General features: G+C 50.5%; 2 protein-coding genes across 2 annotated transcripts in view; one reads left to right on the forward strand and one right to left on the reverse strand.

The window, feature by feature from the left end:
* The first annotated feature begins 275 nt into the window (after nucleotides 1-275).
* Nucleotides 276-8,201, forward strand: CENPV (centromere protein V). Its single transcript, XM_081844294.1, has 5 exons — nucleotides 276-596; nucleotides 2,553-2,651; nucleotides 4,115-4,184; nucleotides 6,210-6,324; nucleotides 7,926-8,201. The coding sequence occupies exons 1-5, from the start codon at nucleotides 316-318 to the stop codon at nucleotides 8,048-8,050; spliced, it is 690 nt and encodes a 229-aa protein (XP_081700420.1). The 5' UTR covers nucleotides 276-315; the 3' UTR covers nucleotides 8,051-8,201.
* Nucleotides 8,202-9,862: 1,661 nt separating this feature from the next.
* Nucleotides 9,863-14,454, reverse strand: part of PIGL (phosphatidylinositol glycan anchor biosynthesis class L) — a 51,150-nt gene continuing 46,558 nt past the window's right edge. Inside the window, exons 6-7 of the mRNA XM_081844287.1 lie at nucleotides 11,855-11,988; nucleotides 9,863-10,364 (exon numbers count right to left, since the gene is read on the reverse strand). Of these exons, the coding sequence (XP_081700413.1) occupies nucleotides 10,266-10,364; nucleotides 11,855-11,988 (233 nt within the window). The 3' untranslated portion in view covers nucleotides 9,863-10,265. The remainder of the gene's footprint in view (nucleotides 10,365-11,854; nucleotides 11,989-14,454) is intronic.

Consider the following 14,454-nt stretch of genomic DNA (forward strand, 5'->3'; position numbering starts at 1 on the left):
ATACCAGATCATATAAAAAGTGTCTGGAAGTTCTAATCCCGGTGCAAGAAACGTCGACAGCTGGTGCTCGGATGAAAAGTATAGTTATGATTACAGGTCGATCCGCGTCTCAAGACCTTTTGCGCTTTTTTGCTCCAGCCTTGGCATTTTCGAAAGGGCATCTCCGAAGGAGCCCCCCCTTTCCCCCCTCCCCATAGTTCCTCCTCCACGTGGCTCCTCACCGGAGGCGCTGGCACAGCTCTGGAGCGCCCCCGGGCGGCCGAGGCGGCGAGCGCAAGAGGGGCGGCGTGGCGAGGAGAGGGGGGAAAAGGAGCTATGGGGAAGGCGAAGAGGACCCCGGCGGCTGCCGCGACGCGCAAAGGCCCCCAGTCCGGCGGCAGGAAAGCTCCCGCGCCGCCTCCGCCGGCCCCGATCCCCTCTTCCCCCCGGGATCGCGCCTCCTCCAAAGGCAAGGCGACCCCCGCCGCCCCCGCCGCCGCCCCCCCGGAGGAGCTGTGCGCCCTGGCGCTGGGGGCGCAGAAGGAGCGCTGGCTGCAGTTCCAGAAGCGCCAGCGGGTGAGCTGCGAGGAGGCGGCCCGGCTTTTGCTGGACACCTTGTGAGTAAGGAGCAGGAGGCCAGGATGGAGGGGAGGGGGGCCCGATCCGGGACACGCCCCCGCCCACCTGTGCAACCTGCTTTCCCCTTTTGCTCCCGTGCATCGAAAGCTCCAATCGCCACCGCCGCCGCCGCCGTCCTTTTGGGGGAAGCGTCTTGTTTTTGCACCTGCTGGAGCGCCCGACCTTTTTAGGGTGGTGGGTTCCCGCAAATGCAAAGTGGATGCCCCACCCTTCCAAACGAAGCCCCTCGCCCTTATAGAATCGTAGAGTTGGAAGAAGAGTGCTTTATTTTTCAGGATGTTTTTTTTAATTTAGGAGTGGGGATTCCCAGCTCGTCCAAGGCTGCTGTCCTAACAGCACTTACTCGGGAGTAAGTCCAATGGAATACAATGGGAGCTTAAGAAGCTGTCTTCCTAGAACATGGGTAGGCAAACTAAGGCCCAGGGGCCGGATCCGACCCAATCGCCTTCTCAATCTGGCCCACGGACGTTCTGGGAATCAGCATGTTTTTACATGAGTAGAATATGTCCTTTTATTTAAAATGCACCTCTGTGTTATTTGTGGGGCCTGCCTGGTGTTTTTACACAAGTAGAATGTGTCCTTTTGAATGTGGGGCATAGGAATCCATTCATCCCCCCCCCCTCAAAATATAGTCTGGTCCCCCACAAGGTCTGAGGGACAGTGGACTGGCCCCCTGCTGAAAATTTTTGTTGACCCCGTCCTAGAATCATGGAGTCCATACGGGAATTGAACCTGCAACCTTGGAGCTAAACCAGCTGAGCTCTCCCGGCATACTTCTGCTGAATCAGCCCATTGATTGGCATTGTCTAAACTGATTGGCAGGTGCTGTCCAGGATCTCAGGCCTTTTCCCAGTTTTGCCTGGCAATTGTGGGAACTGAACCTGGGACCTGACTCAGACCAAGGTGGCTTCTTGTGTTCTTGCTTCAACCCTTTATTCGGAACCATGAGGGCTAGGATCTTGCTTTGCTTTTATGGATAGGGCCACAACTCTATGACAGAGCGCAAGTTTTGCATGCAGAAGGCCCCATATTCAATCCCAGGCAGCTCCTAATAGCACTGGGAAAGATGGACCAGGCCTGAGTTGGTATAAAGGCAGCTTTTTAGGTTCTTAACTAGTTTGCTATCGGCCAATAGATGTGGAAGGCCTGACTTCAAATCCCTCTTCGTTAAGAAGCTCACCGGATAGCAGTGGCTCTGGAAATGTTGCTTATTGATGGATTGGATATATTTCCCACCTTTCCCTGCAAGGTGACGTACATGGTTCTCCTTTTCTTCCTTTAATCCCCACAACCACCCTGCGAGGTTGGTTAGGCTGAGAGGCAGTGTGACTGGCCCAAGGTCACGCCCAGTGAGCTTCATAGCCAAGTGGGGATTCGAACCCAGGTCTTTCCCCGATCCTAGCATGACACTCTAACCATTACACCACCAGCAGCTCTCTTTTCCTCCCCAGTGAGAGATACAAAGTTCATCTTCTGCAATTTCACTGCTTCCAGAAATGGTAAACATCGTATTTTTCGCACCCGACCATAAGACGCACCTAGTTTTAGAGGAGGAGAACGGGAGGGGGGGGGATTCTCTCCCTCTCTGCTCAGCGCCTCTCCAGCAAAGCGGGAGGAGAAACGGAAGGGGCTCCATTTCTCCTCCCGCTTCGCTGAAGGGGCGCTGCGCAGAGAGGGAAAGAATTTATTTTTTTCTGTTCTCCTCCTCTAAAACTAGCAGCACCTTTCCAGCGAAGCTAAGCTTCAACGAAAGCTGCGCAGCCTGCATTCGCTCCCTAAGACGCACACACATTTCCCCTTACTTTTTAGGAGGGGAAAAGTGTGTCTTATAGAGTGAAAAATACGGTAGTTGGCCAGCAAGGCAAAAGTGCATTGATTCAGACCTCGAAGGAGCATTAACAAACCTCTCTTCTTTCCCCTCTCTCTCCCTCTAGTGAGTACCAAGGGCTGGTGAAGCATACAGGGGGCTGTCACTGTGGGGCTGTACGCTTTGAGGTCTGGGCATCGGCCGACCTCCACGTCTTTGATTGCAAGTGAGTGTCATCCACAGTCCCTCTCCACCGACCCTTCCCCCTTTGAGGGGGGTTTACGGAAAGCGTTCAGAAAGCACACCAACACACAGCGAGTTCATGGGCATAGCAGCATGGTCAAACACAAGAGCTGCTCTTTCAGAGAACTGTTCCTGGAATGTGGCGCTTTTGCCCACAGTCCCAGTCTCATGCACTCACACGTCCAGAGTTTGTTTTGTTTCCCTGACATTTATACCTTGTGAAACAAATACCACCCCCACCCCCGGAGCGTGTTGGACATCGTGCCCACGGGGAACTGATGCTCAAGAATTAGCGATCCTTTCCAAGCGTTTTTCAAAAATCCATTTCACTAAAACAGAAAAAGAATGTAGAACTCGCAAAGCAGTAGCATAAGTGGGTGCAAAAACCAATTTAAAAACAGGAGCTCAGGGAATTCAGAGAGATTAAAACAGGATTCAGTCTTAGGGAGTCAAAAAGGTAAGTCTGCAGAAAACATCTGCAGCAGCTGATGGTTGTTGCATCATATATGGCAGCAGGAAGGGCATCCCATAATATTGAGGGCAACTGCAGAAAACGCCCCTTTTTGGGTCACTGGCCTATGATATTCTGTAGGGTGCGGTGCTGCAAATAGAATTTCTTCAGATGATCCTTTTTTGCTCTGCAGGCCAGGTCTTTTATCAGGAGCTACTTCTTGGGCCAAATTTGAGAGTTGGGTTGCCCACCTGTCCAAATCCCTTTTGCTTTGCAAGTCTCCCCATGCTCCCTCTTTAAGCCCCTGATCTTGAAGGCTTAAAAGGGATCTCTGGGAGACTCACAAAGTGTTGTGAAAGTATCTCCCTCCTTTAGGTCCCCAACACTCATGGGCTTCAAAGAGAAGTGTGGGGAGACTTGGAAAAAGCTCTGCAAGTTTCCTCCCAAGATCTGAGACAAAGAGGGAGGGAGAGAGACTTGCAAAGCCCTTTGTGAGTCTCTCTGTGCTCCCGGTTCAATAATAATAATAATAATAATAATAATTTATTATTTATACCCTGTCCATCTGGCTGAGTTTCCCCAGCCACTCTGGGCGGCTTCCCATCGAGTGTTAAAAGCAATACAGCATAAAAATATTCAAGTCTCTGGAGGCTCAAATAGGAGCACATGAGCTGTTTTAAATGCTTTGCAAAAGCCTCTTTGTGCACAACATACTTCAAAGGGCCTCTTTGCAAAGGGCTATAAATCCCTTCTTAGCTGATGAGGGAATTAAATCCTGCTGTCTCAACAGTGTGATCTTGTTCCCTACTGGGACATAAATCTAATGCAGAATTAAACCCTGCCTTCCCACTCGTCAGCTGACACCTCCTGTATGGTCAGCAGAGGAGTGGGTGGGCGTGGTTTGATCCTGCGGGAATATACGGGCGTGGGGGGCAGGTGGCCTTTCAAATAACTTAGTCCTGACTTCTTTAATCTTTCTCTCCTGCCTTTTCCAGTTGCAGCATCTGTGTGAAGAAGCAAAACAAGCACTTCATCGTTCCTGCCTCGCACTTCAAGTTGCTGAAGGTAGGTTTGGCGAGTTGGGGAGGGTGCGCCCAACAGCACAACACCCCCAGACTGCAAAGACAGGCCTGGATTCACCCTTTCTCCTTATTCTGCCCATCTCCTTTCCCAGTTGCAATGGTGATCATACCCTTGCTTTTTCCAAGCAGGACTTTGCTTTGCCCTTTGACCTCTCTGGCTGCAAAACAACTCACACAGAAACTTGGCTGCCAATCTAGATAAAAGTTGACGCCTCGGCTCTTGCCTTTGGCAATGAAGGCAGCAAGCAGCTGCTGTTCCAGGCCTGGGGGAGCCTCTGGCTGCCCCCCCCAGATGTCCCAAGGCTCCAGCTCCCAGTGGAATGACGGGAGTTGGCAGCCCAGCAACACCTGAAGGACTGCTGGACTATTCCCAAAGCCAGATTCTCTCCCTCCACCTGCGATGATGGGATCCTTTCTTTTATTTTATGATATCTCTGGCACTGCTGCCATTTGCAGAAATCTCAAAGGGGTTTTCAAGGGAACAAACATGTATTAAAACAGTTTAAATGAAGAGAAACGGAACGACGGAAAACAAAAAGGCAAAGGTCAAGAGGAGGGGCTGGTCAGATCAGGATGCTGAAGAGGCTGGAGGAGTTGCCAGCTGATGACCCCAGAGAGGGACCCAGTGGGTGAAGGGGGGGTTGAGGGCATTCCAGAGCGTGGAGGGAGCCACCCCAAAGCATGCCCTGCTTTCCTATAGCCAGCAGCTGACAATCTGTAGGTCACAGCTTCTATCAGCAAGCTCTCCTTCTGATGATCCTGTATAGGGGAAGGTAGCCCTACAGGTAAGCTGGTCCTGAGTTGTTCAGGAAATTGTATGCTAATGCATAAGGAGAGACCTGCTGGACTCAGCTAGTCCAGCACAATCGTAGAGTTGGAAGGGACCCTGGGAGTCATTTAGTCCACCCCCCTGCAATGCAGGACTCTCAGCTAAAGTGACTGGGAGCGGCCGCTGGGACCACATAACACCGGTCCTGAGAGATCTGCATTGGCTCCCAGTACGTTTCCAAGCACAGTTCAAATTGTTGGTGCTGACCTTTAAAGCCCTAAACAGCCTCGGTCCTGTATATCTGAAGGAGCGTCTCCACCCTCATCGTTCAGCCCGGACACTGAGCTCCAGTGCCGAGGGCCTTCTGGCGGTTCCCTCATTGCGAGAAGTGAGGTTACAGGGAACCAGACAAGAGGGCCTTCTCGGTAGTGGCGCCTGCCCTGTGGAACGCCCTCCCACCAGATGTGAAGGAAATAAGCAGCTATCTTATCTTTAAAGACATCTGAAGGCAGCCCTGTTTAGGGAAGTTTTTAATATTTATTGCTGTATTGCTTTTAACAAATTGGGAGCCGCCCAGAGTGGCTGGGGAAACTCAGCCAGATGGGCGGGGTATAAATAATAAATTATTATTATTATAAAGCATCCCTGGCAGAGAGCTATCTAACCTCTGCTCAAAAACCTCCAAGGAAGGGGAGTCAGCACCTCCCGGGGGAGACCATTCCACTATCGAACGGGTCTTTGTGGCTGCTGAATTCTGCACCAGCTGTGGCCCCCTTGGCCAGCCTCAAGGGCAGGCTCACAAAGAGTGCGCTGCAGGGATCCAACAGGGGCCTACCTTACCAGCTGGTTGTGGTGTGCACTGTGCTCATTGGCGCAAAGCGCTTTGGGCGCCTCGGGAAAAGCATCTTGAGATCCAGCGCCAAGGGCCTTCTGGCGGTTCCCTTACTGTGAGAAGTGAGGTTACAGGGAACCAGGCAGAGGGCCTTCTCGGTGGTGGCGCCTGCCCTGTGGAACCCCCTCCCTTCAGATGTGAAGGAAATAAGCAGCTATCCTATCTTTAAAAGACATCTGAAGGCAGCCCTGTTCAGGGAAGTTTTTAATATTTAATGCTGTACTGTTTTTAACATTTGATTGGGAGCCGCGCAGAGTGGCTGGGGAAACTCAGCCAGATGGGCGGGGTATAAATAATAAATTATTATTATTATTAAGTGTCATGCTGTTGTCGTCCTTTTCGCCAAGGGTGCCGACAGCCTCGCCACTTACACCTTCAACACCCACTGTGCCCAGCACACCTTCTGCAAGACATGCGGTGTCCAGAGCTTCTACACCCCCCGCTCCAACCCAGACGGCTACGGTAGGGAGTTGTCCACAGGGGGCCTGAGGCTTGAAGAGGGTGGTGGGGTGTGTGTGGCGGGAGTCTTCCTTGGTTTGCTGCTTTCCGTACAGCTTCCCCCTCCCGATGCAACTGATAGTGTTACATTGCAGCTTGGGGTTCCAGCTACCCTTTCCCAGTATACTCCATTCCAATTGCCCTCCACTCCCAAACAGACAAGTCAGCATTCTGTGGCTGCTGAAGACCCCCAGTCCCAATAAGGTGCTTTTAGGGGTGTTTCGAACCAGTGAGTTCTTTGCTTAAAGACTTCTGTACTCCTGCAAAACTGGAGGGTTCTCCCAAGCCTGACAGTATCTCCATCCTGCGTGCGGATGGTGCCCTTTTGACTATGTAAGAAGCGGCGCTTGGAGAATTGAGCCTGCTGTCAAGTGGAGGACCTGTGGCCCCTGAAAGGTTGTTGGACTCCAACTCACATAATCTCTCTTGGTTGGCCATGATGGTTGTGGGCTGATGGGAGTCGGAGTCAGGGCCAGATTTAGGTTTGATAAGGCCCTAAGCTACTGAAGGGTGGTGCTGTGGGTTAAACCACAGAGCCTAGGACTTGCTGATCAGAAGGTCGGCGGTTCAAATCCTCATGACGGGGTGAGCTTCCGTTGCTCGGTCCCTGCTCCTGCCAACCTAGCAGTTCGAAAGCATGTCAAAGTGCAAGTAGATAAATAGGTACCGCTCCGGCAGGAAGGTAAACAGCGTTTCCATGCCAGAAGCAACTTAGTCCTGCTGGCCACATGACCTGGAAGCTGTACGCCAGCTCCCTCGGTCAATAAAGCGAGATGAGTGCCGCAACCCCAGAGTCCGCCACGACTGGACCTAATGGTCAGGGGTCCCTTTACCCTTTACCTTTTAAGCCTCTGAAGCTAATGGGAGCCCTTTATATGTCCAGCTCTCCTTTGTCAACAACAAATTGTCGCTGCTTTTTGTGTTGAATATATGCTGTATGGTAATTTGTGGACCTAATAGGTATCTAAAGCCATTTGCACATAACAAATAGGTGCCTGCACAACACAAAACACTGTTGCTGTATGTAGGTTTTATTTTATTTGTTTTTTATCTTATATTTTGCAAATGTACATCCAGTTTTTTTCCCCTTTAAATTTTTTGGAGGAGAGTGGGGCCCTAAGCTATAGCTTGTTTATCTTATACGTAAATCCGGCATGTACAGTGGTGCCTCGCAAGACGAAAATAATTCGTTCCACGAGTCTCTTCGTCTTGCCGTTTTTTCGTCTTGTGAAGCACCCCTATTAGCGGCTTAGCGGCTTAGCGCTATTAGCAGCTTAGAAAAAGGGGGGGAAAGGAAAAAAACTCGCAAGACGTTTTCGTCTTGCAAAGCAAGCCCATAGGGTAATTCGTCTTGCGAAGCGCCTCGAAAAACGGAAAACCCTTTCGTCTAGCGGGTTTTTCGTCTTGCGAGGCATTCGTCTTGCGGGGCACCACTGTAAAACGGAGTCTAGCAGCATCTGTAGAGCCCCAGCTTCACCATACCTGGGAGAAAAGCACAAGAGTTCAGGGGACAATCGCTAGGAATCCGAGAGCATTGCCTGATGAAGCTTCTCTCCTTCTCTCAGGAATAGCTCCGCACTGCCTGGACGAGGGGACAGTCAGCAGCGTCACCATAGAGCCCATCAACGGCAAGGAATGGGAGAAGGCTGTGAAGGGACACCCCACCATCAGGAGTATGTCCAAAGAGTGACCCAGCCCGTTCTGGTAGGGCAGAGGCCCCCGAAGCTGGTCATTCTCAACACACACACCCCATAGCCCATCTGTCCTGGATCACTGAGAGAGATCGAGATCTCCGTTTCAAATACCTTTGGGAAATAAAACTTGTATTTTTGTAAAACAAACCACTCTCTGCTGCATACTCTCTGACCCGGAAGCTCAATGGAACGGAAGGGATCTTCAGGTTTGCTGCCGGCCAGTGTAGACAATACTGAGCTACGCAAACTTAAATCCAAGGAAGTTTCCTACATTCTTTGGTGTGCCTTGTGGAAATACACAGGAACCAGATGGTCTTGAAAGCCCTACACTGGCTTCCAGTGGCCTTCTCGGTGGTGGCACCTGCCCTGTGGAACTCCCTCCCACCTGATGTCAAAGAAAAAAATAACTACTAAACTTTTAGAAGACATCTGAAGGTAGCCCTGTTTAGGGAAGCTTTTAATGTTTAATAGGTTATTGTATTTTAGTGTTTTGTTGTTTTGTTGGAAGCCGCCCAGAGTGGCTGGGGAAACCCAGTCAGATGGGCGGGTATAAATAATACATTTATTATTATTATTATTACTGGACCTTGGGACTCCATAAGGCAAAAGTGGAGGCTGAAATCAGTGAGAGACTTGCGGCACATGCTGCGTTTGAGGACATCGATATAAATAAGTGAGCCTCTCAAATAATGTAGTGGCATTTGGGGTGGCTTGAAGGCCAGGTTCTCAGTCTGGCTCGTGCAATCTTAGTGAGTTAAAATCATGTCTGCTTTATCACATTTCCATCTATTTATTTACAGACTGGCTAAACATCGGTTTGCATTCTTACCCCACCCTTCCTCAGGCGACGTACCTGATTCTCCTTCACATTTTCTCATCACCACAACCTTGCGAGGTAGACTGGGCCAAGAGACACAGCAGATGGCCAGAGGCCACCCCGGGAGAGGGAAAGCCTCCTAGCTGAGTGGAATTTGAACTCGGGTCTCTCCCACTCTAGCGACCATAATAATAATAAAAATTAAAATAAAATAAAATAAATTATTTATACCTTGGCCAGAGCCGGGCTCAGGGCAGCTAACACCAATAAAATCACAGTAAAAACATAACAGGGGGACGGGGACCCAATTTAAAATACAGGTTAAAATGCAATTTAAAATGCAGCCTCATTTTAAAAGTAGCCCATAGATCAAAACCACAAGGGGAGGGAAAACATAAGGTTCAGACTGAGTCCAAACCAAAGGCCAGGCGGAACAGCTCTGTCTTGCAGGCCCTGTGGAAAGATGTCAAGTCCCGCAGGGCCCTAGTCTCTTGTGACAGAGCGTTCCACCACGTTGGGGCCAGTACTGAAAAGGCCCTGGCCCTAGTTGAGACCAATCTAACCACCTTGCGACTTGGGACCTCCAAGGTATTGTCATTTGTGGACCTTAAGGTCCTCCACGGGGCATACCAGGAGAGGCAGTCCCGTAGGTACGTGGGTCCTAGGCGTCATTATACCACACCTGGCTCTATAAACACATTTTGGGGAACCTTCAGCCCTCCACAGGGCTGTTGCTTGGCCTCAGGTGTTGGGGATGATGGGAGTTGGGAGTCCAAAGACATCTAGAAAGCACTACATATCCCATCCAAGAAGTTCAGCGCACAAAGGGTGCTCCCACCTCATCCCCACGTGAGCCTGTAAGGTACGTCCAGCTGAGGATGGGTGACTGACCCAAGGCCCATCCACCAAAGTTCAAGGCAAAGAGAGGTTTGGGCTGAGTCTTCCATGCACGCTGCTTGGGCTTCACTTACTTGCCTGGGGGAGGCTGCACTTTTCAGCAACTGTGTCCATTTATTGTGAAATCGCTTTGAGGTGTTTTTACAGGAAGTGGTGCGTAAGTGGAATGATAAAAAGAGACTTTTGAAAAAAGATGGCACACTGTAAACATTTGCAAAGTGAAGTCATTCCAGGATAAATCCTCTCCTTCGGTGCCCATCTCTCGTATAATCTATGTCGCCTTGTAAAGTTCCGTCTCGCTCGCCTTCACGGAAATGGGCACAGATCAGCGCTTAGTTTCTCGGATATCCGTCATCTCAACCAGACTGCGTCAGCGGGATGGAAGGACCTTGTGCCCTCCTCGGCTCAGCAAGAGTTTTAAGGAGGACCTCCCTCCTCCAGCCTCTCTCGCTCCTGCCAGTCTCCCAAGCATCCTGAGAGAAAAAGGCCCTTCCCTGTCAGAGGCTGCGAAGCGAGTTGATCACCACGTAGCGTGAGAAGAACAGGTAGAGGCGTCGGAACCAGAGGAGCTGGCTGCGGTGGCACTGCATGGCTCTCTGGAGGGACAAGAGAACAACACCGTCTTTTCAGTTTTGACTTGGGGTTAGGCCGACAGAGGAATCGGCGGGACGCCTTGGGTGAAGCAGAACTATCTCTCCCCTCGCCTGTTTGGCTGCTGGCCCTGTCCTGGTTCTGTGGAACGCTTTCCCCGGTGAGGTCTGCCCAGCACCAACATTAAGATACTTCCGGCACCCGCTTAAAACCCCTCTCTTCTCCCAAGAATTTGACACAGTCCATTTCCTTTAGTTAAAAAGGGTTTCTGGTAGGAGAGGAGAAGAAAGATCTGCCCTGGAGAGTTGCTGCCAGCCAGAGGAGACAATACAGGCCACAACAGGCAAATCGTCTGACCTCTTCTGTTTCACACACAGTCGTACCTTGGTTTACGAACAGCTTAGTTCTCGAACGTTTTGGCTCCCGAACGCCACAAACCCGGAAGTGAATGTTCCGGTTTTTTAAGGTTCTTTGGAACCCGAACGTCCGATGGGGCTTCCACAGCTTCCGATTGGCTACAGGAAGCTCCTGCAGCCAACCAGAAGTCGTGCCTTGGTTTTCAAACGTTTTCGGAAGTCGAACAGACTTCGGGGATGGATTCCATTCGAAAACCAAGGTATGACTGTACTCTTGGGGTTGGGATTCTAATACAACCTTCATCTAAATCGAGTAAGCTTTTTGCATCCCATTTCTCACAGATAATCTTACAGGGGCCACATGCTGGTGGTGTGGGGGCCAGAGGCAAAAAGTGGGCGGGGCCCTGGGTGTGATTTTGGCCTCTTGTGCAGTGGGCTACATTCTAGTCATTATTACGATTTATTGCATTTATATCCCTCCTCTCCTAGCGAAGGAGCGCAGGGTGCTCAAAACCAGAGGTTTCTCTCTCTGTGTGTGTCTGTCTCATGCACACACACATATAGGCACGTAATTATCTGAATCCAGCCGCTATCACAGCTCAAGACACATCCTAGGCAGGCCAAAGCACTAGAGGAGATCACAAAACAAGGGTGATGAGAGTCATGACCTGGGGAGAATGCCAAGGGCCGGATAGAGAGGCCTGGAGGGCCACATCCATGGGCCTGAGGTTACCCACCACCTACTCCAATGCTTCCGTCAGAAACAGCCCCACATCACCTAAATGAGGGTATGGGCCAACAAGAGCACTCAGAAGGGGGCAAAGCAAGGCTGGTGCAGGGGGTGTCCTGGGGAGCACCCTAGGTCCAGATCTGACAGCTGTAGAGGGCCACATCTGGCCCCTGAGGTTCCCTGCCCTTCATTTTGAACATGGTAGAACCAGTGTTTGCAGAAGGGCCTGTGCAGATGGCTGGTTGTCTTGAAAAGCAGCAACTCTCGAGAACCTCAAGTTCATTTTCAAGGCTGCTGGGTGGGTGGGAAGATTATTTATTATTATTATTATTATTATTATTATTATTATTATTATTATTATTATTGGAATGGGCTGCACTAGGAACTCTGGATATCCTATGGCTCTCACCTTGGCTAAGTCTGCATCCTTTCTTGCCAACACAATCAGGACATCTGGGCTCCGGAGGTAACTGATGGGGGCATCTAGGATGGAGATATACTTGCGGAAAAGGTTCACTGTCTCCAGGGTGAGGACTTGGCAACCTGGGTGGGGGAAACAGAGAAAAAAGAGCTGGTGAGATCCAGCTAGCTTTCTGTGCTGTCTTACCTTTTACAGTGCAACCCAACACATGTTTACTTGGCAGTAAGTTCAATGGTGTTCAGGTGGGGCTTCCAACCAGGTTAAGTCAGCAGGAGATTTGAGCCTTAGATGGGAGTTGCAAGTGTTAGTTGCAAGTGTGATAGTGAATAGTATTATTCCAATGGGTTTCTCTGGCACAGTGCTCTACTTGGAAGTAAGCCCGACTGAGTTCAGTTTCTTCCTTCCTAAGATTCACAGATGCAAGACCAAACACCACCGCAAAAATATGCAAAGCTAGGATAACCAATAAAACCTATCAAGCTGAACTTGAGTCAGTGCTGCAGCAGCAAAAAAGGCCAATGCTATTCTGGGCTGCATCAACAGAAGTCTAGTGTCCAGATCTCGGGTAGGCAAACTAATGCCCGGGGGCCGGATCCAGCCCAATCGCCTTCTAAATCCGTCCCATGGACGGTCTGGGAATCAGCGTGTTTTTAACATGAGTATTTAACATGTGTGCTTTTATTTAAGATGCACCTCTGGGTTATTTGTGGGGCTTAGGAATTTGTTCATTTCCCCCCAAAAAATATAGTCCCCCCCCCCAAGATCTGAGGGGCAGTGGACTGGCCCTCTGCTGAAAAAGTTTGCTGACCCCTGCTCTAGGGAGACATTTACAGCCCTCCCTGAACATGCTCTCCAAGTCAAGCCTTCACCAAGCTCCAGGCGCTTTGGACTACAACTCCCAGGAGGTCTGGGGCTGATGGGAACTGTAGTCCAAGGCAGCTGGAGGACGCCAGGTCAGCAGAGGCTGCTCTAGGCTGCCAGCATCGCTGCTCCCTTGGGATGATGCGTCCCATGGCATGTCATAAGTGGACATTCCCAACAGATGGCGCCGTCTGACGCTGAACTGGCCAAATCTGACTGGGAGGTGATTTGCAAGCTCCAGGCATGGCGCTGCTTTCGCTTGGATGAATAGGGGCACCCCACCTGCCCCCCTCACCCTCATTTCCCCCAGAATACCTGTCTGTGGCTGCCAGGCCACCCATACTGGGGCGCTGTAAGATTTTCCCTTTGCTGCTGCGACATTCTCCGCAAATGCAACATCGTTTTCTCTTGTCTTATAGACTACTTGGCAATAATAATAATAATAATAATAATAATAATAATAATAATAATAATTTATACCCTGCCCTCCCCAGCCAAAGCCTGTAAAGAAAACCTCAAAGCGGTTTACAAAAAGAATTTGTGAACCCCCCCCAACTGTTTGAAACCTTCAGGAAAATAATTAAACTCGGCAATAAGCTAAAAGCAGCATTAAAACTACGCCTAAACTTCGCCTAAACAATGACATTTTTGGCAGGTGGCGAAAGGGGACAGTGAAGGTGCCCGGTTGATATCAAAAGGCAGGGAGTTCCAAAGTGCAGGTGCTGCCACACTAAAAGGCCCATTTCTTACAAATGTGGAATGGGCATTATATGGCACTTGTAAGTGCACCCATTCTGCAGATCAAAGTATCGAGTGGGACTAGATTGGGTAAGGCGATCTTGCAGCTAAACTGGTCCCAAGCTGTTAAGGGCTTTATATACTAAGAGAAGCACCTTGAACTTGGCCTGGTGTAAACGACATTCAGGACTTAATAGCTCTGGGGCCAGGCTATCTGAAACACCCCGCTCAGAGCAGACACATTGAAACCAATGGATACGACTAACTTTGGTCCATTCATTCTAAGAGGTCTACTCTGATAAGAGCTGCGTGGCATCCCAGGTGAACCTCCCCGGGTCTCAAGACCAGCCTCAGAAGCTCAAGCCGTGGTCCAGCCATTTCAACATACTACATTTTGGGGCACGAGGGACGGGGTCTTTTTCAGGCATGTGGTGGTGGCCCCACAAAGGGCTCCTCCTTGACTGGCTTCTAAGGCGGCCCTGGAATCTGTGTCAAGCTGTTTCTTAACACACGACTTGTGGCATTGTTTCAAAGTGACTGTTTCTTAATTACTCTCGTAACTTTTTGGGGGTGCTGCCTTAGCCTGTTAGGGACGCGGGTGGCACTGTGGGTTAAACCACAGAACCTAGGACTTGCTGATCAGAAGGTCGGCGGTTTGAATCCCCGCCATGGAGTGAGCTCCCGTTGCTCGGTCCCTGCTCCTGCCAACCTGCTTAGTCCCTCCTCCTGCCGAAGTGCAAGTAGATAAATAGGTACCGCTCTGGCGGGAAGGTAAACGGCATTTCCATGCGCTGCTCTGGTTCGCCAGAAGCGGCTTAGTCATGCTGGCCACATGACCCAGAAGCTGTACGCCGGCTCCCTCGGCCAGTAAAGCGAGATGAGCGCCGCAACCCCAGAGTCAGCCACGACTGGTCCTAATGGCCAGGGGTCCCTTTACCTTTACCTTAGCCCTTTAGACACAGGAATGGGGACCCCCAAGCCCCAAATGT

Source organism: Podarcis erhardii, assembly GCF_964252035.2.
Source record: "Podarcis erhardii genome assembly, chromosome: 16".
NCBI classification, from domain to species: domain Eukaryota; kingdom Metazoa; phylum Chordata; class Lepidosauria; order Squamata; family Lacertidae; genus Podarcis; species Podarcis erhardii.

Excerpts from the sequence above, each read along its gene's own strand:
- CENPV (XM_081844294.1), top strand. The coding sequence starts at position 316 with ATGGGGAAGGCGAAGAGGACCCCGGCGGCTGCCGCGACGCGCAAAGGC. Across the intron at positions 597-2,552 it reads CGGCTTTTGCTGGACACCTT|TGAGTACCAAGGGCTGGTGA; the intron begins GTGAGTAAGGAG and ends CTCTCCCTCTAG. Across the intron at positions 2,652-4,114 it reads CTCCACGTCTTTGATTGCAA|TTGCAGCATCTGTGTGAAGA; the intron begins GTGAGTGTCATC and ends TGCCTTTTCCAG.